Source organism: Pundamilia nyererei, unplaced genomic scaffold (genome assembly GCF_000239375.1).
Source record: "Pundamilia nyererei isolate P.nyererei 1_Seehausen unplaced genomic scaffold, PunNye1.0 scaffold00064, whole genome shotgun sequence".
Taxonomy (NCBI): domain Eukaryota; kingdom Metazoa; phylum Chordata; class Actinopteri; order Cichliformes; family Cichlidae; genus Pundamilia; species Pundamilia nyererei.
Window position 1 is genome coordinate 1,901,178 of NW_005187465.1, and position 10,725 is coordinate 1,911,902.

Genomic DNA, 10,725 nt, shown 5'->3' on the forward strand with positions numbered 1-10,725 from the left:
AGCAGGGGTCCTCAGTCTAGCAACGGCAGCTGCGTTCATAGCAACCACGTCGCAAACAAAGCTAAACGTGAAATAAAATGATATAACTCCCAGAGTCAACATTACTACTATTTTTCACCCCGTTGGGGCCATATTAGAAATTTTATACCACGAATTATTATAAATATATTTTTAAAAAATCCTTATGGTTGAGGGAAGTGGCCCAAGTCTGTCTGTGGATGCAAAGCCAGTAGTAGACCACATAAAGTCACAATCATCATATTTACTACTACAGACGGATGAGATGAAGATTTCCACAGACTTTTACACGACAACACACAAAACTATTAATGATATTTAAGCTGTTAAATATGTGTTTTAATTTCAGCTCTATTTCTTTTATCTATGTTTGACTAACAAAACCGAAGTACATTAACTTTAGCTGCACTGTTAATATTAGATCTCCGTAAGGTATGTATAATGCATTTAAAATGTATAATAGTACAAAATATGTCTCACATAACAACTTTAATTCAAATGCTGATACTTTTTGCAAATAAGATTTTAATCCGTAAAGAAATAATAAAGAAGTATCATTTAGCAACAGCCCCATCCACCTGTATAGAAGTAAAATTAAATCAAATTAGGCTGTAGCTGAGTAAAAATAATTAGAGTAGTTACTTTCTAACATTTTCTGGCAGTCTTAAAAGAATACCCTCGGACCCCTGCTATAGAATTATTATTATTATTCTGTCCACAAGATGTCGTATGTGATTCTCTCAGAAACGGACCTAATCACAACATGGAGAAAAAGTGATGCTGAATCCTTACAACTTATAATCTTCCTCCGAGGAACTTCAGCTGCAGTATGATAGTGGCTTGTGTCACCCCTTATTTAATCATGCCTGTTATTTTCCTGCTGCCCGTTGTCCGGTGTTCCGTTAAACATGCAGTACTTGTAGCTCTTATTCGCCTTATGAACTACAAATGAAGTGCAGGGATTTCTGTTGAATATGCATGTGGCATTAAAGATTTTTATTCACTCCATGTGACCAAAAGCTAAAGATTTGATGGAGTAGTGGATGTGCAGTAGTCTGAGTGTAAAGTGCAAGATCTGCTAATTCATCATATTTTGTACGTTGTGACTTATTGATTGGCCTGTTTGATGAGTTTTAAGAGGCGGCAAGAAAAAAAAAGAAAAAAGAAGAAGAAGAAGAAGAAGAAGAAGAAGAAAAGGCTGAAGCTCATCCAATGAGCGCCTCGAAAGACTTCCCCCCAGCAAAGAAAGGTTGTGTTTCCATATTTTTACACATGACCAAATGCATAAGCTCCACACAAGGCAGCAGTCGACTGAGTACACACGTGGAGAATGACCAGGAGGAGTTTTCTCTGAGTGGACTTGTACGACCTGCACTGTTTTAGCGCTTTGGATTATGCTCTTCATCCCGATCCTCTCGCCGCCGCCACTGAGCTTGTAGATTCTTCATCATTCTGATTTTCTTTCTTTCCCCCCCCGTTGGTCATTGCAATCTTTGATTAATGCAAACATCGTCATGTTTATCAGATCAACTTTTCTCCTTTACTTTGTGGTCTCACTCTTAAAGCTCGCTCGTTGCATGGAGAGTGAACTTTGCTTCCCGATTAGAATGAATAGTGATGAAAGGACGGATTCTGATAACGACGTGGATTTCCTTAATAGAAAATATGTCCTAAAGATTAAAGCTTTCAAGCAGGAATTAGTGATCGATTTACAGCGAGACTCTAATTTCATTGCCCCTTCCATCTCTAACCAAGGCGCACTGTGGCTCTCCGATACCGATGTCACCACTGACCTGACCCGGTGTTTTTATTCTGGATATGTGAACGCTGATCAGTACTCTTATGCCGCTCTCAGTCTCTGCAAAGGTGTGCAAGGTGCATTTGGCTTCCACGGCTGGGAATATTTTATCAGCCCGGTACAAAACGACACCAGAAGCGCAGAGAGCGCGCACATCGTCCGGCGCAGAGCCAGCAACAACCTGAAGCCCAGCTCTACCCCCAGGTGCGCAGTGGACAGCGACATAAGCCTCCAGGCTGCGCAGTCCTTGGAGAAATACAAGCGACTGGCGGACCACAGCAATGTGACAGAAACGATGCTGAAGAGGATGGGGAGAGCCAAAAGGTTCGCCTCAGTCCCCAGATACGTGGAGACGCTTGTTGTGGCGGACGAGTCCATGGCGAAATTCCACGGAGATGACTTAAAGCACTACCTCTTGACACTGATGGCAGTGGCAGCGAAGCTGTACAAGCATCCCAGCATCCTCAACTCCATCAGCATTACAGTTGTGAAGATCATGATTATATCCGAGGAGGACAAAGGACCCAAGGTGTCCGGGAACGCAGCCATGACGCTGCGGAACTTTTGCACTTGGCAAAAAAAGATGAACAAAAACAACGACAAGCATCCCGAGTACTGGGACACAGCTATTCTTTTCACCAGACAGGTAAAGAGAACTTTTAGTATCGTTCATGTTACACATGTTTGGGGTAAAACCAGAGCGGGATATGTTCTGTAAGCGCAATTACGCACAGAAAACGTAAATGTTTGTTTTTCGCACATGCATTGTGTCACCTTAATGAGTGACATACTGTAAAGCAACCTCTGATCTTGAGAAGGAAAATGTGCAATGTACTCTTATAACTTTGTGATAAGTAAAACTCCAGGTGACGCGTTTTTGATTTGCTCTGAAAACACTCTCCGCCTCTCGTGAACTCAGGGAGCATGCAGGCAGTCCACCAATAGCATCACAGCTTTGACACCAAGGCTGGGTCACACAGAGCTGAACAGAGCACCAGACTTGATTGCTCGTCATAGATCCTTAGAGGGCAGTTTTATAGACTTGCAAACCACCTCTGACTTCTCCCTGCACTCCCAAATATTTGCAAGATGACACAAGGTCAGAGATGAAGTCATTGCTCACATTCATTGGTCAGTATGATGTATGCGCTTCCATTACCACTGTGAAAACTTGCAATAAAGCTGACAAGTCAGCCCAACTGATTTAGTTACAGTGAAAGTGTTTAGCTTGCAGTCACAAAGTCGTCTTAAAACCTGTGCTATCAGAGTTAAAAGAGCCAATGGTAACATAGTACTATTCTGTCAGCCTTAGTAGCACATAATGATAAGTGAACTATTGCTTGTTATACCTGCAAATTTACTGAATATAATGAGCGTCAGTGCCCTTGGGGATGTACTGTGTGGATGTGTTATTTTTCTCAGCTGTTCCCATTCTGCTGCAGCTGCCTGCTCCTCATTAAACAGGCCCCTGAAGGGATAGGATGGAGGGACTGAGGGTGGTGGCGGTGGGGTCCTTTGTGGATGTCAGAGTTACAGGCCTGCATGTTTTGGACTCACCTGTTCGCTTTATGTTGCAACAAACTCCTCCACATCAGCAGCTGGACTGCATCTTTCCCTGGCAATTCTTCAGTCTGTCACATGCTTCCTCCTCCATTTCTTTTGCCACGGTGGTTCTGCACAAGTTTTTACAGTATGTCCTAGCTGAATAGATATCGACAGCTTAAGATGGTCAGCATTTTCCATAAAAGTGTTCCAAAAACAAGAATGTTACAAGAATGTAACATTCAACTTTAAACATCAGTTTAAAGCTGATGTTATAAACTCTGCAGCCACTTGACACGACCCAAGTCAGCTTGGAGAGTCACAAGGATGTAATTTACTATATAAAGCAAAAAGACAGGCATCAAGCAATCAAAGGTTTAGTGAGGTGTAACAAGTGCAGGGATTCAGAAAAAAGCCTCCTTTTAACACAGCAGGTTGAACAAAGAAATCTCACCTCTAACCATTGTGTGTTGAACAACAGATTCCTGGTGTAATATCACATATAAAGTGTACACAAAACAAAACATGGAGTTTATGAGCGAATGCTAACATAGAGTACAAATGAAAAGTCTAAACAGTGGCTTGTGGTGCATAAAACTTTCTTTACAGTACCACCCAATCAAACTCATGCTCAACACCAGGAATCTAGAGGATACAGGCCTTCACTGACCTTTTACAGTCAGTTTCATATTGAATCTATTAGCACAATCACTGTTTCCTGAAGCAATAAATAAAATAGTGGGGTTTGCAAACATGTGCCTAACAAGCTCTAAATATTTCAAGGTCCGGTGTACTGCATGAGAGGCCTTTACTGATCATGAGATTGCAGTTAAACCTGTCAGGCTTTGTTCACTGCAATTAGATTGACATATATTTTTTCCTTTTTTATTTTCTTCTCAGTTTAGGCCTAAACGGTCTCCCCTCTTAAACTCAAGGATTCTGCTGACATGTCTGCTAACAATTCTGCTACATCATGACACAATGACTTTAAATCTGTCCAATTAGTGAGTTGTATTTTCTTTTGTTTACTACAGTTTTTAACAGATATTTCAAAGCCCATTCATTCTCCACTTAACACCAGCCCATTGTGTAATTTTGTAGGTTTTATGAAGACCAACTCTGTGTTGTCCGGAGGCAACTGCGGTTGTCCCGAAACAGTATAGTCAGCGTGATTTTTGTGCAAAGAATGCCGCAAAGTGCGCTAAGTTGCACAGAATGTTTATTGTAGGAGAGCAGCCAAAAGATAAAATCTGACCATAAATCTGCTAGAATGCAAGTTCCCCCGGGGAGAGAGGAGGTGACTGTACTTTAGCTCACAGCCTTTTCTTACATGATAGATAATGGGCTGAGAAAGAAAAGAGCTCACCAAAGAATGTCCAGATGTCATAAACTCGGTCCAGGATACTGCATCAGACCTATAAAACTCTGAGATGCACCTTTTTCAAAGCTTTTTGAATATTGTTTCCAAAGCACAAACAGGTAACAGGCTGGACGGGATTTAAAAGCAATAAAATCTGTACACAAAACAAAATGGGAATTTTAGTCCGCTGAGGTAAGTATTGTTTTTCTATTCTTTTTTGTTAATTCGCAGGAACACCAAAATTGCAAAGACAGATGACAGATGTGGGAAGTAGGTCATAGCAAACAACAAACTCATTGACTTGGGTGTTTCTTCTCCCCTGTTCATCTTGCAGTTCTTCTATTTTTTTTTTTTACTGAAATGGCCCAAACTTTCAGATGTCCTCCAAGCACATGAGGACATCTGGATTAGATTTGCACTGGTGTACAATTGTGGTTTTGTGGTTTATTCTAGGAATGATTTGTCATAGCACTCGAGGTCTTCACTTGGCCCCGTGTTTAATGGTTACATTAAGCACGGCTGAGGATTGCAGGGGCTGCAGGAGACTCAGCTGGTGTTTTATCTGTAACAGCTGACCACCACTGGTTTTCTGTGTTTTGGGGTATGTAGGGACAGTGCTGTTTAGGGAACAGGCAGATGGGTGGTTCTTTGCAGCGGTTACTGCCGAAGTTGTCCTGTGATTAGGAGGTTCAGCTCCAAATGCATACTCGCTAAGACTGGATTTTAAAACCTGTGGTAGAGAAATAGGTCATCTGGAAACTCTGCTCTGGCATGGAAATGTTATGGTTGGGGTTATTTAAATTACCTCATAGGAGAAGGTGTGCTCTAAACACTGTTTCCCACTAAAAAGATTTAAAGACTGGGTGGTGGAAAGCAGTGCTTGACACGACTGAATAATTTCCCAATTTCTTAAACGAAGATCTTGCTGCGATGACATCAAGACAACATAAAGGATAATTTAATAATTGTACTTTCATAAACTGGACATGATTTCAACTGGCCTAATAGCATCGCACTCAGACAAGTTAATTGTCGACGTCTGGGAACAAGGTGACATCACCACAAAAAAGCCAGACAGGGCAAGAATGAGGATAAGCTGCAGTCCAGTTTCAAACAAACTCCAATCTCTGAGAAAGAAAAATGCAGACCAATAACAGATTCATAACCCAAACTGTCTGAGGTCACGCTGATCACTTGAAAATAAATGTCTTGGTAAATGGCCTGTATTTGTATAGCGCTTTACTTAGTCCCTATGGACCCCAAAGCGCTTTACACTACTTTCAGTCATCCACCCATTCACACACTGGTGATGGCAAGCTACATTGTAGCCACGGCTGCCCTGGGGCGCACTGACAGAGGCGAGGCTACCAGACACTGGCACCACCAGACCCTCTCCTCTGACCACCACCAGTAGGCAACAGGTGAAGTGTCTTGCCCAAGGACACAACGACCAAGGCTATCGGAGCCGGGACTCGAACCGGCAACCTTCCGATTACAAGACAAACTGCCAACTCTTGAGCCATCTTGTGTCAATAACCTTTATTTAGCTTTGTCACACTTTCCCATAACACTGCAAATAACTCAGTGGGAGCCATTCTGTGATAATCGACAGAAATCATTGTCTAATTTAGCTACAACTGGATTTTATGTTATCTTAAAAATACATCAAATGCCATTATCAAAACAAAGTGGAGTGTCTTAGGCCGCTGTGCTGTTTAAATGTTTGGCACACAGTTGTTACCACTTTGATTTACCGTTAATCCGCTGCAACCTATTTTGTTTCTCAGTATCACACATCAAAGACCAATAACAAGTGACACAATTACAATCATGAAGCAATAATTTTGAATAAAATGAAACTGAAATATATAAAATAAAAAGTTTACCTATTGAAATAATTAATCATTACAAAAAATGTGCTTCCATTTGATCAGAGTCCATTAAATTAAATGTTTTACATTTTACTTATGTAGCAAAATCACATGGAAAAAATACATGTAATTCAATTAGTTAAGGTCAGCATTTTGGGCATCATTTTTCTAGTGTACCGAACAAAGTTGCCAAAAAAGCAGCTAAAAACACAAATATGTTGACCTTAAACAACACTTACTCCTTGTTGTGTAAAATAGGCAGCTAAAGTATGTTAATGAGTTTTTAACTCAATGAAAAGGGTGTTAATATGTCAGCGGTAAATTTATAAATAGTACCCACTACCCAGAAGTGACTAAAACGATAAATGAAGACAAATATTGTAACTCTCTTTGTGTCTCTGTGTCATAGAGAGACAAACTTAGCTTGGCTAGCCTTGAGCACCATTGTGATTCAGACTTTGGTTAAGAGGAAGGATGGATGCAAGCCCATGTTTGACTTTGCCTTTAGCTGTCATTGTTTCAGATGTAATCATGCTAATGTCTTTTTTCATCCAGGACCTCTGCGGCGCCTCCACCTGTGACACACTTGGCATGGCAGATGTTGGCACCATGTGCGACCCCAAGAGGAGCTGCTCTGTAATCGAAGACGACGGCCTTCCTTCAGCTTTCACCACTGCTCATGAGCTCGGTATGCTCCGTCGACGTCATCCTTCACTCAGTCCACATTAATATCTCAGTGTCCCTGAAAGTGTATATGCATAATCACAGTCTGTGCACTCATGAAAGACATCTGAGATCTCACTCCCTCTCCACAGGGCATGTGTTCAACATGCCACATGACAATGTGAGATCCTGTGAGGACCTGTTCGGAAAAATGCAGGAGAACCACATGATGTCACCCACACTTATTCAGATCAACCGTACCAGCCCCTGGTCCCCCTGCAGTGCCGCAATCATCACTGAATTTCTGGACGGCGGGCATGGTGAGTACTCTTGACCTCTGACCTCAGTGTTTCCAGCCTGAAAGCAGCCTCATAGCATGCTTGAAAAGGTCGAAAGCCAGAGTTGGATAGATAGTTGTAAACAATCTTGAAGCAGTAATGACTTACAAACATACAGCAAGGCATTGACCTCACTGTGTTGGTCACACAGCTGTGTTTTGTTCAAATGACAACCGTGCTTTTGTTTTTGAAGAGCAAGCCCTGATTCCAAACATTACTGAAATCATTTTTTGGATAAATGCAAGCGAGAATGGATTCATTTCAATATCCACCTATGCTTGATTTCTCACATCTGCCAAACCTCTCTTAAAAAAACAGGCTTGCAATAGCCAAGAAGAAATTCATTCATTTGGATGCAGATTGTTTGCCAAACAGGACAGACCACAGCACTTGGCCTTGGAGCAATTCTAAACTTTTATTTTAAAACTGCCCCCACATCTGTCCCAAATTACAGGCCTTTTTGTCTGGGGAGAGTCACCACAGCGGTTTGGACCACTAAGTGTATCTACACAATGTTTCCCATGCAGGTTTACTCCAAATAGACATTTTTTGTTTGTTGCTTCTCTCTATTCATTTTGGAAATAATCTGTGGACAAAAGTACTAGTTTAGAGGAATATCAGGGAGTGATTTCTGTGACAGCATCGTAACCTGGTTTCTCCTGGCCATCTGTCATAAATCTAAACTTCAAAAAGCAGTGGGGTGGAAAAAGCATGTTGCCACATGCTTGTGGTAATTTTCATTCAGCGCTGTGTCCAGACCTATTTGTAACCTGTTTAAACACACACACACCACCAGCTATTGTTTCCATGATTGCTCTATGGAGAGAGACTAGGAAGGAAGAGATGAGGTTGAGCTTATTTGGCGTAGAGTGATTTGTTTGTACAGCATTGCCTTATCTGATAATCAGTGTGTTTTTCTGCTACATCTGTGGGACTGTTACCACCGCACCGCAGTTCGCTTATAATGTGCTGCGAATTCACCACAACATGAATGGCATACTCAACAGTTCAAGTGGGGGAACCCAGTTTTTCCAAGCGCAGATTAATGTGTTTGTATGTGAAAATTCCCCATAAGAGTGCGAAGTTCTGCATGTTTCTGGGGGATAAAAAAACTTCTCCTGGAAACCTTTTTCATCCACTAATGTTGGCCTTTCGTGATTCCATTTTGCACCTACTTGCCAAACTCTTCCTAATATTAGTCTGTTCCCAGAAAGGTATGTATTTGTAGCTTTTGATGCCTTTGACTTTTGCAGCACTATCTAGCTTCATATCCTTTTTATCAATATTCTAGTCTAACTGCAAGTCATGCAACAAGGCTGGGATGGAAAATAAGAGGAGAGGCTTGTGGGTTTTTAGGGGGAGTTTGAGGAAGGGACTGGGGTGGGGATGACTGTGTGTGGTGTGCTCGTGCATGTTTCTGTGTGTGTGGCATACATTGCATATACTGCATCAAAGGCCAAATCACAAGGGCAATGACTGCTTCCTGTGCCCACCCACAATCCCACCCACCACAACACAACATGCAGAAAAAGCACACATTTAATGAAGAGGACCATATAAATATTTGAGAATAAGCATAAACACATTGTTTTTCATTGTGTTTTTCGTGCATTTGTGTATTTTGGTTGCATCTTTTATACCTGTGTGTCATAAAGTCTCCACAGAAGAAGAAGGTCATACTGCGTCGTTGTGTGGCTTATTGAATCTCCCTCTTCTTAGGTGATTGTTTGCTCGACCAGCCTCAGAAACCGCTAGTCCTACCTGACACGCTGCCAGGATCATCCTACAAGCTCGAACGCCAGTGTGAGCTCGCCTTCGGTGAAGGCTCTAAGCCTTGTCCCTTCATGCAGCCGCCATGTAGTCGTTTGTGGTGCACTGGAAAGTCCAGCGGACATTTAGTGTGTATGACTCGGCACTTTCCCTGGGCAGATGGCACTCAGTGTGGGGACGGACAGGTCTGCGACCGAGGGGTCTGCACTGACAAGCAGCTTCACAACTTGAAGGTAAGATTCAAGCAGTTCTTTCTGTCAGGACATACCTTTATGAGGATATGAATAATAATAGTATTTATTTGCATTTTTATTTATGCATTCTTATTTTCAGGTGGACGGCCGCTGGGGCAAGTGGGGACTGTTCAGTACCTGTTCACGCACATGTGGTGGTGGTGTCCAGCTGTCAAAAAGAGAGTGTAACAACCCAGTTCCATCAAATGGGGGTAAATACTGCCAAGGAGTTCGGGTCAAATACCGCTCTTGCAACCTGAACAGCTGCCCTGACACAGGTACAAATCTCTCAACACAGACAAGAATATCCAGTTACGTATTTATGCTAGAGCAATACCACCTCTCACCTTGTATGCCGTCCCTCCTTCTCTGTGTAGGTAAGACATACCGTGAAGAGCAGTGTGAGAGTAGCGGCCAGAGATTCAGCAGTAACCGTATCAGCCACTCAGTGGTGTGGATACCAAAGTACTCTGGAGTGTCCCTCAGTGACAGGTGCAAACTCATCTGCAGGGCTAATGGTACGGGCTACTTCAACGTCCTGGAATCAAAGGTAAGAATAAGGTGCACTCGAGAGACAGAAAATCTGATTGACGATCAGTCAAAAGTCAAAATACATTAGCACTTAAAATCCTTTTATTTTTAGAGGCAGCGATAGCAAAGAGAATATATGTCATCCAGCTGCCTCTGGTCTCTGAACAGAGCAGGGGAAAGAATGAAGAAGAGGAGGAGGAGGACAGTTTATCTTTTTCAGATAGCAGGGCGTAGAGTGAGCTTTTGCAGCAGAGAGACAGAGTTCGCACTTCAGTCCATCAAATCAGCTGAGAAGGAGCAGATAGGGAGAACTCAGGGGACACGTAGATCAGCTCAGCACAGGTCAGCTGGATGTTTTAACCACTGACTCACAGCTTTAAAAGTTAGCCGGCAGCAGGCTTTATGTAGAATTTAGTTTAAAAAATGCGCTGAAGTTAATAGTTAAGGATGAAAAAACCTTGCACACTTTTTCTATATCACATTTGCATACACACTGGAAATAGGGCTGATCTCAAAACATGCACTATACTATGACATTCTGTGTACGCTTACGAAGTCATGTAGGTAGTTTACCTGATATAACAAATACAGGGAGTGCAGA

At 42.2% G+C, this 10,725-nt stretch overlaps 1 protein-coding gene across 1 annotated transcript in view; it reads left to right on the forward strand.

Moving 5' to 3' along the window:
• Nucleotides 1-1,277: 1,277 nt before the first annotated feature.
• The window catches only part of LOC102194747 (A disintegrin and metalloproteinase with thrombospondin motifs 15-like), a 13,628-nt gene continuing 4,180 nt past the window's right edge, over nt 1,278-10,725 (forward strand). The window contains exons 1-6 of the mRNA XM_005735516.2: nt 1,278-2,462; nt 7,145-7,277; nt 7,405-7,572; nt 9,310-9,593; nt 9,694-9,871; nt 9,971-10,143. Of these exons, the coding sequence (XP_005735573.1) occupies nt 1,533-2,462; nt 7,145-7,277; nt 7,405-7,572; nt 9,310-9,593; nt 9,694-9,871; nt 9,971-10,143 (1,866 nt within the window). The 5' untranslated portion in view covers nt 1,278-1,532. The remainder of the gene's footprint in view (nt 2,463-7,144; nt 7,278-7,404; nt 7,573-9,309; nt 9,594-9,693; nt 9,872-9,970; nt 10,144-10,725) is intronic.